Below are 17,133 nucleotides of genomic sequence, written 5' to 3'. Positions count from 1 at the left end.
TTCATAGGTTATTTAGAAGTATATTGCTTAATTTCTAAATATATTTGGAGTTTTAGATTTGTTATTTTTTATTTATTTATGACAATTAGGGTGTGTATATCTTCAAAAAAACTTTCTATTATGGAAAATGTCAAACATATACAAAATTGGAGAGAATAATTTAACAATCACTCAGGTATCCATAAACGTCAACAATTTTTAACTCCTGATCAGCTTTGTTTCATCTCTGTTCTCTCATTACATCCTCGACTGTGATTATTTTGAAATGAATCATATCATCTGGCATCATATCATTTTTTTCTGTAACTATTTCAGTATGTATCTGTACAAGATGATATTTAAAAACATAATTATAAAACCATATCATACCCAGAATAATTCCTTCATGTCATGAAATACTTGGTCAGTTAAAAAATTTTCCCCTTTATCTCATAATTTTTCTTTACAGTTTGATTATTTTGAAACAGGATTTAAATAAGGTGCAAACATTGTTATTGGTTGATATGTTTCTTATGTCTTTTTAATCTAAATGTTCCCTCTCATTTGTCTTTTTTAACTCTAGCCACTTATCAAAAATTTGGATTTTTTTTTTTGGTCTTGTAGAGCTTCCCATAATTTGAATTTTGCTACTTGCATTTGATGATAGTATTTAATGTGTTCTCTATCCCTGTATTTCTAGTTACTATAAGATATAGAGGCTTGGGCGGATTCAGATTTGATGTTTTTTGTTATATTTGGTTGATCAAGATGACGGTGTTGTGTACTTTTATCAGTAATCACAGTGTGATGTCTGGTTATTTCTTGTCTTGGTGATGGCTACCTCGGTTCATGAATGCATGAGGGGGTTGAAAATGGTGATATTCTAATTCTGTTATTTCTTCATTACTTGGGATCTACTATAAAGAGAAACTTCCCCTCATATTCTATTTGTATACTCTCAGTTCATATAGGAGAGACAGATAAATATTCTTTGTTCTGTACTGCCTTCAAGTAATGTTTTAAAATATTTTGTTCATTTTTTAGTTGTCTTCACTAAGAGATTACTCTGAATTATCTAACCAGCCATTATTGGAAATGAAAGTCCCTGTACTGCTTAAACTTTGAACACCTATGCTTATGTAACATGACCATAATATTTGGTTTTATTTCAAAGGTTCTGAAGCAAAAACACCTGGATAATTGTCTACGACATGTATCTGTAAGAAGATTTGAATCATTTAATCTGTTTTCAGTAACAGAAGCCAAAAAAAAGGAAACTGAAGAGGAAGTTGGTGCATGGGTCCAATACACAAGTGTCTTCTACCCAGAATACAGTATTTCCTTAAGGTAAACATCATTTTAATTAAGATTTTTTAAAAGTATTTTTTTCCTTATAGAATAAAAACAGTAAGGACCTCATTCTGTTGAGTTTTCAGGCATTCTTTAACAGAACTTAGATTTTGCAACTTTGTGTTAGGAAATCCTGCTGCTTTAACGTGGTCTTGCTGTATTCTCAGTACTAAAGAAAAAAATTCTTAGGGATGTGGTGGTATTTGAGGATAAAGTGTGTTGCAAATCAAAGGGTTCATTTAACCATTCTCTGATAGCATTTGATTGTGACATAAAGCCAAGTTCTTTTTGAGGCAAGGAAGGCTGGAAATGAAAACAATTTTTCTAAACTACTGTTGAAGTAGTAGTTATCTAAAAAAATCAAGCTTTGGTATTTATCCTATTCATGTTTTGTCACTTTCAGAATAGAATCTTAAGAATAGGAGGAGAAAATTCAGCTGAAAACACTGATATTGTGAGAAGCACACAGACTATTCTGGTTCTAAAGATTGTTAGAAAAGAGACAAGAGAGTTGCAAACTGAGGTAACAAGATACCATTTTTACTGAATTAATTTTCTCTCACAGTTATAGTCTAGCATGTTGCAATATTACTGTAGGTGTTTGATATTATAAAATCTGCCTTTTTTTTGACAAGATTTCACATTTTGAAAGGGAGGGAGGAGCACATTTACAGTAACTATAAGAAGAGCAAAAACATTTTAAGTGGAAATGTGACTGAATAAGGTTTAGGTGAGGTTAGGAATAATTTAAAGAAAAAGTTTTCACAAAGGATGTCTATTTATAGTATATATTTCTTGAACAATGTTAGTTTAAAATATCTAAGCTTTAAAAGGTACCATAATAGCTAAAAATTTGAGATTTGGATTAAAATTGACTAGGGAGGGCAGGGAACAATTAGGATCTGGTTTCATAATACTGCTTTATTGAAAACACCAAATGGAAGATAAAAACTTCAGGATTTGTGAGCTTGCCTGTACATTCATTATGAGATTCTAATTAGAATACCTCAACTGCCTCGCATTCTGATGGAGTTAATTCGTCAAGTGGTTAGGAAGGAAAGAAAAATGCATTAATGCTTAGTATGAGCCAGGTACAGAGCTAGGTGCTTTGAAGTATTCTAATTCATATAATCCTTACAATAACTCTGGGAAGTAGGAATGAAGAGGGTTAAACAATTGGAAGATAGATAGTATCTATAAGGAAATTCAAGAGAAGGAAAAACAGAGTGTTCCAGTAGATGTCTTCAGGTATAAAGTTTTAAAATGTATCTTCTATATCCACTGGGGACAAGAGGCAATAAATATAAACTGTACCAAGAATAATCTCTTGACATCTTCAAGGCCCTGGCAAGCATTAGCCAGAGAGAATGTGAAATCTGCTGTTCTTGAGAACTTTCAAAATAAGGCATGATTCCCTACCTGGTAGATGGAAATGACCCAGGTGTAGCAGGAAGCCAGGCTAGGGTGTAAACTGAGACTCCTTTCTAACAGGTTCTTTGTAGTATATCCATTTTTGAAAGAGTAAATACAGGTATATGTATAAATATGACATTGAATCTTAATTCATGGAGAGAAAACACATGACCGCACTAAAATTTTGCCTGAATAGCTTAAACATACAAAATTCTAGAGCTGAAGATGATCTTAGAATAATTTTTAAAAAATCATAACATTAATAAAGGCTGACTGAGTGCCTACTACATGGCAAGCACTATTGTGGGTGCTTTCCATTCATTAGCTTATTTAATCCATACAACACTTTATGAGGTAAATACTGTGATTATCCTTATTTTACAAATGAAGAAAGTGAAGCCCAGAGAGGTTAAATAATTTGATTTAGGTCACCCAGCCAACAATTGATTGTGCCGATATTCAAACCCCTATGGTCTGTTTCCACAGCCTGTGCTTTTAAACACTTTTATTTTGAAATAATTACAGACTCTCAGGAAGTTACAAAAATAGTACAAGGAGTTCCATGTACCCTTCATCCAGCTATCTCCATTGGAACATCTTATATAATGAATAGTCACAGCCTGCACTTTTAACTTCTGCACATCCTGCCTCTTGGGAGGCAATCATGTATCCATTTATTCATTTTACAGATGAGGGGATTGAGGCCTAGAAAAACTAATTTCCTCATTGATTATTCTGAACCTTCCATTTCTTACTCCATAATCCTGTTACCATATAGGAAATTGCTGAAATTACTGAAATTGCTTAGGTAGGGGAGGATTTCTGCCAAGAATAGTTTATTTCATTCCATTGCCAATTTTGTTCACGTTGGTTTTTTACAGTTACTGCTTTACCTTGTTTTCTGTTATCTGCCCCATACGGATCTCCATTTTTGTTCCTTTTCTGAACATATTTCTATGATATTTCTTTAGCTACCTTTATCTCTTGCCTTCAGTATTATTTTTGAATTGTGAACATTCTAAAGTTTTAAAAAATAATTTGCACTAGCCAAAAGTAATGGTTTAGAAAGTAGTTTTGAAATAGAGTACCATCATCTTCCTCTATATTTTTTAAGTTTGTTAAATCAACACTATGGAATGATTGAAACAAGTGAATAGTTTTAAATAAATTCAAATCAATATAAATATTTAATGGCATCTTCTATGTAGACAAACAAAAAAAATATAAGATATACTATCTTCAAGGAGCTTAAATACATGAAAATTTAAAATATAAAAAATAAATAAGAAGGAAAGTTAATCATCCATTCTAAGAACTCTCACCAGTCAGTGCAAAACTAATTTCCAAATGAGTGGAAGACTTGACACATACAAGTTTAGAGGTAGGAGGGATTTTTGGAAAGCCTTGAGGAGCAGGAGTTTAAACTGGATCTGGCAGTGTTTGAAAGTTCTGAGAGAAAGGGAGAAATCATTCCCGATAAGAGCAAAGACACTAGAAAATATACAGGGGTGAGAAAGTGCAGGGCAGAACCATCGGAGGCTACTGAAAATACCATCAGAGGCTACTGAAAATACCATCACAATCTCTGTGAGGAAGAAGGGTGATCAAAACACATTATAAGATAGATCTGCTTCTAAGATGGGTTCTAATAATAGGGCTAAACATTTAGGATGTTTTTTTCCTCATAGATCATGAACATAAACCCATTTCACCTTCTCAGTTCTTATCACCTAAGATCACCCTCTACAATTCAACAGAGATGATACATATATGGCGATTAATGCTTCTCAATACTTAGCAGTCTTGTCCTTCTTAAAATTTCCCTACATATTAATTTCTGTCCCTTTAAAGGTTTTTTGGACTTGACATGATTACCGTAGCAGGGCAGAAAACTAGATATTTGTGAATTCAAAGTACATAGTTATAGCTTGCTTATATTATTAAACATATGTAAGCAATGGCCCAAATTAAGACTTTGATCATTATTTTCTGTCGTCTTTACATGAAGATACTTAAAATGAAGGAACAAAGAATTCCATTGGTGACTTTTCATGAGAAGCAAAAGTCTGCTTATATACAAGTTAGGTTATGATATCTCTTACATTTGTTGTCTTTTCTGTATATCTGAGGATGGTCAACTTTTTGTTCCAAAGTAAGTATTGAGAGTTACGAAATCAAAATTCAGGGCATGACTCCTACTTTATTCATTAGCAAAGTCTTCTTGTCTTTCTGGTGCTTTATTTCTTAGAATTTAACAGAAGAGGCTCCTGCTATTAGATAGATGCATATATAGATAACTAACATATACTAGAATATGTTTATACTAAAAATCTTCCATTAAAAATTTCTTCTCTGAGTCTTATAAGCTGGAATTTGTTATTACGTAGAGTTTGCTGTATAGACAGTGGAAATTGTTCCCCACCCCCACATTTCAACTTATTTTCAGTGCAGTAGGAATTTGCATGTTCTAGAAGCTTTAAAATACATTACATTTGGAACCATGGAAGTGCCTGAATTATTCCTTTATAGATGTATACATGTCTTAGATATAGGAAAGCTGAGAGGCTTGAACTGTCCTCCTTTATTTGAATAAGACTACAGTTGCTATGGTAATTGTTGAATTAGAAGCCTCTTGACTTTGAGCTCGTCCTGGGAGCTTAGAATGGCCAAGAAGTCAAGAATGACTTTGTCTTTGACCATGGTGCATTCTTCTAGTACAATAAATGCACTGCAGCAAGATCATATATTGTTTCTCTAGGGAAAGGAAAAAAAGGAAAACAAATCCTCAACCTACTGAATTTAGTATGTACCCTATGAGTGCTTACTAAATATAAACTAGTGCTACTTATGAAATTATGCTTATGAAATTAGATTTATGGCAGATTATCCTTATATGTGTGGTATATCACAGGTGCCCATGGAAACTTGGCAAGGCTGGCATCTGAGGCAAATATAAATACTGAATTTATATTTTAAAAGTATAGTTTTGCTTTTGCCATATCTACTGTGAGGTTGAAGACCATTCTCAGCAATCAGGCTGTAGACATTCCACAAAATATGGACATCCCTCTTAGGGGACACGGTTTTTGCGAAGGGCCCCAGAGGCATCCTGCAGAGGGACTTTAATCACATCAGTGTAGAACTCAGTCTCCTTGGAAAGAAAAGAAGAGGCTTTGGGATGACAAATGGTGGAGATATAGAACTGGCTACTCTTCACACTATCTACAGTCGTGTACAGAACATGATCAAGGGCGTTATACTGGGTTTCTGTTATGAGGTGAGGTCTGTGTGTGCTCACTACCCCATCAACATTGTTATTCAGGAGAATGGTTGTCTTATTGAAATCCAACATTTCTTGGGTGAAAAACACATTCACAGGGTTCGGATGAGATTAGATGTTGCTTGTTCATTATCTCAAGCCCAGAAAGATGAATTAATACTTAAAGGAAATGACATTGAACTTGTATCCAATTCAGCTGCTTTGATTCAACAAGCCACAACAGTTAAAAACAAGGATATTGGAAAATTTTGGGATGGTATCTGTGTCAGAAACATTCAGCAGGCTGATGAATAAAGTCTAAATTGTCCAGATACAGAAACACCGAGATGTCAGATGATTCCTCAGACTTATTTATGATATTTTAAAGATGCAATAAAAGTTTTGTTTTGAAGAAATTATATAGTTTTAATGTTAGTGATATTAACAGCAGATGTGAATATTAAAGCAGCTTTTGTTCTCTTGCATTTTATGTTGTGTTTTAGAAGGAACTTAATAGGATCTTCAAAATACGATTCAGTGTGTGTAGAAAATTAAAAGACTAATCCATTGAAGTCATGTTTTCATGGAATTTAAATCATAGATATGGGCTAATTATAACTTAGTTTTCTAGTTTATTTTAAATCCAATTATGATAGTTTATGCAGTTAGCGTACGTATACATATATTCAGTTTCAAGAAATTGAAATGTTCTCTTCAATGTTTCATATAATTTCAAAATTTTGTATATTATATGTAGAAATCATTTACTGGTTTTCTATAACTGGTAGATGTAAGGCTGGAAAAATCTCTTTAGCCATTAATTTTTAATAGTACTCCAAAGTAAATTGCACCTAGAATCAAGTTTTTCAAACTTTTAGATGTTTGTGAACAAAATTAGTTGACTTTGGGAAGAAGAAATTAGCTATTGGTAATTATTTTCTAGTTTTATTAAGATAAAATTGACATATTGCATAAATTTAAGGTGTAATATGTTTTTATTTGATATACTTTTATAACATATATTGCAAAATGATTATCACCATAGCATTAGCTAACATCTCTATGATGTAACATAATACCATTTCTTTTTTGTGGTGAGAACATTTAAATTAAAGACTTGGGAAACAAATTAAAGCTTTGGCATACAGAAGAAGGTTGGAGTGAACTTTATATCTTGAATATGTTTGCAAAATATTGTCATTGTTATATAATATTAATTATCAGTGTAATGCTAAGTAAGACTCAAGTTTAATAAGGTCCCTTCCTTGTAGGTATTTCTATCTAACCACATTGTCCAGTCAGGAGTTGAAAGATTAAGAGTAGACAACATCTTATAGGGTTGACACTTGAATAATGTAGATGATTTAGTAAATAAAGAATAGTCCTTGAGTTTTGGGACAAATGAAAGTGAACTTGAAGTAATCAAAGCGAATCTTTACCACACTGTATTTATGGCAGTTTTTTCTATAATTAGCACTAATTCTTATTAAAGACAATGGTTATTGACATTATTCTTTAATGAGATGCCATCTTTTAGGATTTCTAGACTTTAAAGATAATTGACTTTCATTTTTGTAAGTTAGAGGTATAGGATTAGTTTTACTGTTTCCCACCTTGACCTCATTTAAAAATGTCATAGGGTACACTTTTTATTTCTTGGCTTTAGGAAATAAGGCTTTCGAGAAGACAAGTTTTGTGTCAATGATAACTCTGAAGATCATACTTTTAATTTTGAATGTAATTTTAACTTTTAAACATATATTTCACATCAATTGCCTCAATTTCTGCTTTTTAGAAATATTTAACTTTGCAAAATATATGCACCCTTTCTCTACTCTTGTATCAGATTTAGATTTCATTTTAAATGTTTATTTCATTCTGATTTGGGGGAGGGAGAGACACACACACATACACACAGAGGGGCAGGGGGAGAGAGAGAAAATGAACATGAGATAATATGCTTATTAAAACTAGGCCATGAAACAATTACACTTTTAGGAATTTATCTTAAGGAAATAATCAGAAATGGGCTCACTGATGTTTCTACAGGATGTTCATTGCAGCAGTATGCATAATAGCTCACAACTGGGCATAATCTAAAAATCCAACCTAAAGTGTTGGTTCAATAAATTTTGGTGCAAACAGTCATTCATTGGACTACCTGGCAGCCATTAAAATCATGTCGTGGGAAGAATACTTAATGATGTGGGAAATTGTTTATATTATGTTAACTGAAAAAATAGAAATTGCAAAACAGTATGGACAATGTGCTCTCAGTTTTTTAATGACAGGTATATGAGCAAAGCATAAAATTTGAAGGCTAGATACAAAATGTTAACTGTGATTATCTCTGCATGACAAGATTATGAGCAGATTTTTCTTGAAGGAACCATGTATTGCTTTCGTATTTAGGAAAAAGTTTTTGAGTTCTCTGCTATATCACTGATCATTTTAATAGCATCACCTTGTATTTTCGACATTCAATACCTTGTTCTTTTTCCTCTCTCATCTCATGTGTAGTTTTCCATGTTAGCGTAAATAACCATCTATACCTAGAATCTTGCATGTACAGAGAAGATATAGAACGATTGTGTTATGGTGATGAATGTTTGATTTGTAGTTGGTAATTTCATGGCCTTAGATTATGATTCTGTTGAGCGCAATGCTTATTTAGCCAGTGATGACTGTAAGTAATTTGTTGCATTCTCACTAGTCACTCTATCAAAGAACTGGGTCTCTATGATAGAAGTAAAGTTTTTTTCTGAAAAGAATAATATGGTTTACATGTATTCTCTTACGATATGTATTAGTTTGTTAGGGCTCCCAAAACAAAACACTGCAGACTGGATGGCTTAAACGACAAATTTATTTTCTCACAGTTTGGGGTCCAGAAGTCTGAGATGAAGTGTTGCAGGTTTGCTTTCCTCCGAGGCCTCTCTCCTTGACTTGCCAGGTGGCTGCCCTCTTGCTGCCTCTTCACATGGTTGTGCCTCTGTGCACATGCCCTGTTGCCTGTGTGTCCTAATCTCCTTTTCTTGTGAGGACACAAGTCATATTGGATTAAGGCCCATCCTAAGTACCCCGTTTTAATTTACTTGCCTATTCGAAGACCCTATCTCCAAATTCAGTCACATTCTGAGGTACTAGGGGCTTAGGTCTTCAACATATGAATTTTGGGAGAGACAATTCAGTGCATAATACTATCTGTCATTTTTGATGTTTTAATAACAAAGTTAAAGTAGTATTGATGAAGTAAATTTTATTATGAATTATTTTTAATGGTTATTATAAACTGTTATAACACCTTAAATAATTACAGGAATAAGTTATACAGGGTAGAATGTAGAAAATTGTAGATGTATTCACACCAATATTTTACCACCCCTGGAAAAATAACTCAAACTCTATGACCTCTTGACATTTGGGTCCGTTTGTATATGAAGAATAGTATCTTTTATAAGTATTAATAAAATATCAGTAATCAAATATTTGAAAGGCTGTCAAATGAAGAGAAATTAGAATTAAAGTGAATGGAAGTAAGATTAGTAGGCAAAAGATAAAATATTTTGCCCTCTGACATTTAGAATTTCCTCTAGATGGAATGTGCAGCCCTGAAGGTTGGTTAGTTCTTTGTGACCAAAGTTCTGAACTTTTTGGGCAGTTAATGTATTGTTGCGATTCTGGAGGTTGATTGTTTATTTTTCTTTTGAGATTCTCAAAGTATAAAGTTTCGTTTAGTTTTGTTTTGTTATCTTTAACAAGGTTAATAATTAATCTCACCTTTATATAACTAAAACAACAATAAAATATTAGTACTTTATAGTATAGATTAATCATCAGGCAATGTCATTTCATTAACTATTGGGAGGACTATATTCTGTTGTATCTTTTCCTTCTCCCTCTAGTGGGAAGATATATTTAAAAAATATAACATGGAAGGGTTTATTAGTATTAGGTATATCACAATGCAGTCTCAGCTTTTTAAAAAATGAATATATGTTAATATTTCAGAGTCATTGAAGAAAATGCTTTATTGCTTTCTAGGCACAATAGTGGATCTTTGAATATTGAAGATGTTCTTACCAGCTTTGACAATACAGGAAATGTTTGTAAGTTATATGACCACTCAATGGAAATTTTTTTAGTGTTTTAAGAAGTGAATTTATAATTGCTGTTTTTTCTCACTAATGTTTATTATTCTAATATGTGTGTGTGCATGCATGTGTATATAATAGAACTTTTATTGCTTTTAGCTGCAAAATAAGCTTCACCTATTACGTGGGATAAGGCAGTTTTACACTTGGCGTGCGTGTGTCTGTGAGAGACAGAATGTAGGTCAGAAGGAACACTGGATTGTCTAGTACTATCCCTTTTGTTTCTTGTTTCCATTTTGACCTTCTCAGTTATCCCAACAGAGGGGCTGTCACTTCTTTGCTGTGTTGGGGGTGCTTCTCTTCCACTTCCCGCTGCTGCTGCTTCTCTCTTTCACTACAGGGTAAACCCAGAACATGTTTTCCTTGCCGCTAATATATTTTAATACCAGAATGTTTTTGTTTCATCGAATATTATAATATTGTTGAATATATGGTCTTTTTATGTAAGCCTCAGATTAAGTCATGTTTTCTCCACTGAGAAAAACATTTAAATAATTACGTGATATGATTAAGAAAATCAAACACAAGAATATCTTTATATCACTGAGTTAAAAAGCATACTATGATAGAAGTTGTTACGGCTTTATGTGTTTTGCATAGGATATTTCTCTTAAGATAATGAATTATCAATGGAATAAGATGGTTTCAAATACAAAAATTGTACTCACATGTTATTTTTTCCAAAGGAAATTTCAGAACTGTAACTACTTGTTGTCTGAGCTAAAATAACATACTTTGCCAACAGTTCTACTTTATCAAATGCTCTCTAATTTTAGATCTGCATAGAATAATGTCCAGCAATACTCAGGCGATAATTTTGTTCTTATGTCCACATTATGGCAAACTTCTGATTGTATATAAAAAAATGTATTTTGTCACTAAGGAACTTATAAATATCCTAAAATTATCCTAAAATATTGAAAATAATGTAGATTTCTTTTTCATGGACAGTGATGTACTTTTTAGTTCCTACATGTTGGCACTTGATGAATTCTTTCCTATTTAGATGTATCTCATATTTTATGGAGGTTTAGGGCAAGGGATGCTAATGTTGGTTGAGGGAACAGTCTCCTTTAGTTCTGGGGGTAATGTAAAATATTATTAAGTCAGGTTTATGCATCTATGATTTAGGAACATGGTTCTAGAATGTTAAGTGTGGATTTTTGATTCATTAATGTAAAAATCAAGTGTTGTTCCCTGTGGCTCAATATGAAATAAGGCCACTAGCTGGCAGCATTATATAAAATAAAAATATTTTCCTAAAGGTATAAGCTATTATTTTATATCTGAGTAACTTATATTTCTCTAACGTTTTTCCCCATCAACTTGCCCCCTCCAAAATCCAAGTCGATTGTTTCATTGACAAATGGGGAAATTGCACGTTAAAAGTATTTTTTCACTGTTATCTCTTGTTTGATAGAAAGGTTTGAATCTTTGGTGTAAGAATCTTGGTTTTAAAATTTATCTTGAGCAATTTGTATCATCTTCATGAGCCTCATTTTCCCCCCTCTCTTAGAACTAGATCTAACATATAGAAAGTATATAACATGTACTACATTCTCCTAGTTGACACTCAATAAATGGAAGCTATTAATTATCACTGGCGATAAGTACCTCTAAAACGTCTTTCATTTTTTTTCTAATAAGGTAATATTAAGGATTATTCTGATGTTTTGAAATAAACTATTTTGATTGAACTAACAAGGCAGGAAAAATATGATTAAAGTACCAAAATAGTATTTTCTTAAAATGTCATAAATGTGGCCTTAGAAACCAGAATATATTGTCAAGTGATAGAAGTGGTGACAAAAATAAGACCTATTAAAACATGTAGTTTAGTGTGACTTTTATATTCTCTTTATTTTAAAAGGAAAATCTATACCAATATTTCATTTACTGATAAATTAGTAAAGTCCTGTTATAATAAAGTAAATATTGATTATAACTTTTACATAATCTTTGCCAAGGCTTAAAGTGATCAAGGATTGAAAAAGTGATTTTTTCATTTGAATGCCTGAAATGTTTGATTTTACACTAGAAATGATATTAGTTTTAGTTTGTGATTAGAAAAACCAGCAGAGGGCGCCACATCATAATTCTGTCTCACCGCTCAAAATAATTGGAATAAATAATTTGAAATAACTAAGTTTTCATCATGTAAACATATAAAAATGTATGTTTAAACATTTCCATCTGATTTAATTTTATATATTTAATGTATTTGGCAACTTATTAATATGAAAAATAGATTTTCCTGACCGATTTTTGAGTTATAATTTTAAATATCAGTTTAATTTTTATACTTCTAGCTTTAAATAAAAGAATACTTTTCATCTTGTTAATCTTGATAGAAAGCGAAAGTTCTATACAAGATATCAATTCTTAAACCACCACTGTGGTAGTACACTGACAGATGTTTACAATGAGGAAAAAAGTTTCTAATACTGTGAGAGAATCAATAGATGGAATTATCCATATATTTTAGGAATTAGTTTCCCAGTTAATATTACTTCCCAATAATAGAATATTTTATAGTTACAAAAACCTGATATGTGTTTATGTAATGTATATATATAATGTATATGTACATATAAAGATATATATTCATGGTTTGTAAAATCATTAATCTCCATTTTAAGCTAGATAGTTTCTTATTTCTTGATATATTAGAAAAGGAAATATTCTTTACATTTACCTTTATTATTTAAAAGTGTCATGTGTTTTTAGATGTATGACTGGTAAAATGTTTTATATTTTTGTGATATTCTTTCACTGTTTGAAGAAATTATAGTGAATCTCACACATCATTTCTGCATGATTAACTGCTACATAGAATATGACCCATCTCATTTTTATATATTTATATTTGTTATTCTAGAAAACAAATTATTTTGAAAGGTAAGTGCCTTTTTGCTTACCTCTAACTAGGGATAGATATGCATATTCCATTCTTTGGCTACTATTGAGAACCTGCTTCCTTTTAAAATAGCAAAACTAGAGAGAGGTTATATCTACTATTGATTCATCATGCCTGGAGAGAGATGCCATCAAGCTACCCATGGAAAAGTATAGGATGATATCCTTTACCTCAGGAGAGAGGCTGGCTGCTTCTGTGTTTCATGTGACATATCACTCAGGTATCCCGGGCCACTGCAGCAGATCTCTTTCTTCTATTTTTTTCTGTGGGCAGAGTGTCCTTTGCGACCAGTCCCTGACCTCTAATCAAAGAAGCCCCATCATACTGTCTCTTCTAAAACCATTTTCTCTTTCTCCAAAGCTGTCTCTTTCTTCTCCTGAAGTGGTTTTTTTTTTTTTTTTTTTTAATGTGATTCTCCTTAGCATTTAGTTGATCCAAATTTGGCTGCATAGAATATGATACAACTACATATTTGGTATTTGTAAAATTTCATCAGTGCTTGGTGGTATAATAGCTTCATTTGCACTTTTTAGCACATCATCCTTTATTTGGCAGCATGAGCAGATGAGTTAATACTTTTCATATAGTTTATTGTATACAATATGAAATATAATGTGTATAAGCCTTGAAAAGATAGGAAATCATTAGTTATTATATATCATTGCAGTAGCCTCATGTGAATCAGGATTTCTGGCTAACACTGTAGCTTAAATTTAGGGATTGTGTTGATAAGATCCTTTCTGCCATTCTTCAAAAAAAAAATTTTTTTTTCCCTTCCAACTGGGCTACGTGATAGGGCTCTGTATGGTGGTTTGTGTCTCATGGTATCTTGGAGAAATTTGTAGACCCTTCTATCTATATACTCTTACATGTGACAATGTATCCCCTCCCCACAATGAATCCTAGGGTTGACTTGGACTTTTAAGGCACATGGCTACAGTCTCCTGCTTTTGGATCCTTCCTAGTGGAACCTGTTTTGTGAAGTACCAAAACTGGTCTCTTTTGGGTCAATTATTATTTAAGAAAATATTCTTGTTAAAATACAAAATATTTTTACTTTCTACACGTATTTGGGAAACCAAAAGTAACTGTGTCTTAGGAAATATAGTCCAAATTTATAGTTTTTCTGTTTCATTGTTATTGTCTTATGTAGTTGGGGTCGTAATATTGGTGGAATTATTCAAGCTTCAGGAATGTCAGCTTGGATTTAAAAAGTTTCTCTTCATTCAAACAAAGGTCTGTGTGTATATAATGCATGCATGTATACATGTGTATGATATATATGTGTATTATATATAATATATCTTACATATAATAACCCTACACATGTAGTAAAGTAGTTTAATTTCAAAAATTAGAAATTTGGGCTTTTATGAATAGTTGCTCTATTTTTAATTTAGCGAGGTCATGGAAGGATCATGTATTATGAAATTCAGGTTTTAGTTCTGCCAGTAACTAGCAATGTGATTGTAGGCAAGTCTTTGAGCAAATCCTGAGTGTATTAAAAATGAATAAGAAACAATAACTACTTTGTAGTGTGATGAATATAATATTAGATAATATGAAAGCACTATGTAAGCTGTGAATAATATTTGTATTACATTTTATTGTTAGTATTAATATCATCTATATCATTTATTCTTCTTGAACCTTTTCACTATTTTTGATATTGAAAAATAATGCTAATTAAGAAATATTTTTCGTGTGTGTCATCTTGTTTTGATATTTTACATTTTTTATATGAAAACACAGTGCAAAGTTACATAATTAAAAGTATGGTATTAGTGCAGAAATACATATATAAATCCATATTTTAGAATAAGGAATTTAGAAAGACATAAATGTATGTAATTTATCATATGTTGAAGATGGAATTTCAGAGAGAGAGGAAAGGATGGATTCTTCCATATACAGTATTGAACTATTGACTAGGAGTTTAGAAAAAATAAAGCTGAATCTCTCCTTTATACCATATACCAAAATAAATTTAAGGTGGCTTAAATATTTAATTAAAAAATCCCAACATGCCTAGATATCTCAGATGAGTAATTTTATATTAAAATTAGGAATGTCCTTTTAAGTGTGTCCCAAGCCCCATGAACCTAAAAATGAATAGGTTGACTTAATAAAGATTTAAAGAACTTTAATAAAAAAGTACCAAAAAAGTTGAAAGACAATTGACAAACCGTTAATTATTATTTATGACATATAAGCAGACAAAGATCTATTCTCTTTATTGTGTAAAGGGCTCACACAAAGCAATAGCAAAAACAGACTGCAAATCTATACAGCACAAAACATAGCCCAAAATTAGAAAAAGGTTTTTCACAAAAGAAATACTAATGCTCTGTAAACCCATCAAATGATTATTTTACTAGTAATGAGGTAATGAAATACAATTATACAGTAAGATATGTTTTTTGTCTATCATATTGGCAAAGATGAGAGAAGATAAGCAATAATCAGTGAATTGTAGAGAAAAGGGCATTCTCATCTACCATTGGCTTTGAAGATTGATTCTACTTTTCTAGAGGTGATTTGGCAATGTTTCATAATGTCAAGTATCCATATCATTTGACTAATAATTCCTTTTCTAGAAAGTAACAATCAGAATATAAAGCTATAATGTAAGTAAAGGGATTCCTTGTAGAACGATGAATAATTGAAAAAAATATAAATCTTTAATTTTAGGTGGTTAATTATGGATAATCAGTGAAATAGAATAATGTAGCTGTTCAAGGTTTTTAAAACATATTAGGTTTTTAAAAATCACTATAGGGAATATGATCTTATTTCTGTAAAATACATATTCTTATTAAGTAGGTATGCATATGCATAGAACTGTGGTTTAATGTTCATATTTCCTTAGGGAATTGGAGGTATTGATGACTTTTTTTCTTCTTAATAGTTTTCAGTATTGTTGATTTTTTATGTCATATATTAGTTTTATAACTGGAAAAAGCAATGTTATTTTTATTTTGAAAAAAGTAGACACTCTTTAAGTTCCAAATTGAGTATTAATTTTTTTGACTGAAAGCTGCGATAAAATCTCAAATTGTTTAGGACAGCACCAGGAAAAAAGAAGGAGCAATTCATTTTACCAGTGAAATAATAGCAAGTATTTGTTTTTAAATAGCACTTTTCTCCAAGGAACTCACAGCATATTAGATGTTAATATAGTACTGTCTCAATACACTTATGAGATTAGAAATCAGAGATCGGATCTTTCTAATCCTATATTAGGTTGTGAGAGTACAAAGAGATTAAAAACTTAGTCTGGCAGAATATTGAGCTTGGGCATAGATAATTTATAATTCTGTTAAAAAAATAAATTTTAAGGTTCAGTGCATTATGTGGGTAGTATGCATGGGTAATGGTCAGCAACCCTGAGATTATTGGAGGCCCCAATGCCAGTGGGGAGCTGGTGGTAGCATGCAGCACTGACTCTGGGCTTGGCTCTTAGCCCCTCTAGATGATCGCAAAGTATATGTGTAGTCTTGTTAGAAAGACTTCTGGAGGGCAGGTCAGAAAAGATTTCTAGAGGGTAGGTTAGTTCTCTAGATGGTAGTTTTCCCAGCCATGTATCTCCAACTATCTGACTTCATAGTTCCATCGTTGTCAGGCCAGTTTTTTCTTCTTTCTTTTACTAACCCAAAATTGACTGAGTAAGCATGCCCCTAAACCTTAAACAGTCCTACACATTTTTTTTTTTTTTTTTTTTACTATTTACCAGGTAAAAAACATTTAGAAGACATCTCTTTTTAATTCGCTTTTAAAATTTTTATTTGAAGTAAAAAATTATGGCTCTCTTTGATAATAGAAAGTGCTGCAATTGTGAGAACTTACAGAAGTAAATGCTGTAATACATTCTAGATTCATAACGTGTACTAATACTTAATCAGTGCAATAATACTGGAAGGTAGTTCATGTCTCTGTCATAAACCCGCTAGGTTTTCCTTCCTTTAAATATTTGAAGGGATATTCCTATTTAGGTACCTATAAGTTTTAGCAAAAAATATGCCAAGCAAGTCTTTTTTCCCCTCTCTTTGAGCAAATACTGA

General features: G+C 31.9%; 1 protein-coding gene across 4 annotated transcripts in view; it reads left to right on the top strand.

Annotated features, from left to right (window-relative positions):
• Nucleotides 1-17,133, top strand: part of CAMKMT (calmodulin-lysine N-methyltransferase) — a 354,956-nt gene that overhangs the window by 13,498 nt on the left and 324,325 nt on the right. For all 4 annotated transcript variants that reach the window (XM_023531292.1, XM_023531291.1, XM_011361337.2 and 1 more), the window contains exons 2-3: nt 1,154-1,326; nt 10,046-10,110. In XM_023531292.1, coding sequence (XP_023387060.1) covers nt 1,154-1,326; nt 10,046-10,110 — 238 coding nt within the window. The remainder of the gene's footprint in view (nt 1-1,153; nt 1,327-10,045; nt 10,111-17,133) is intronic.

This window comes from Pteropus vampyrus, unplaced genomic scaffold (genome assembly GCF_000151845.1).
Source record: "Pteropus vampyrus isolate Shadow unplaced genomic scaffold, Pvam_2.0 Scaffold66, whole genome shotgun sequence".
Lineage (NCBI taxonomy): Eukaryota > Metazoa > Chordata > Mammalia > Chiroptera > Pteropodidae > Pteropus > Pteropus vampyrus.
The sequence above is the reverse complement of the archived record's forward strand: the minus strand, read 5'-3'. Positions and strand labels throughout refer to the sequence as shown.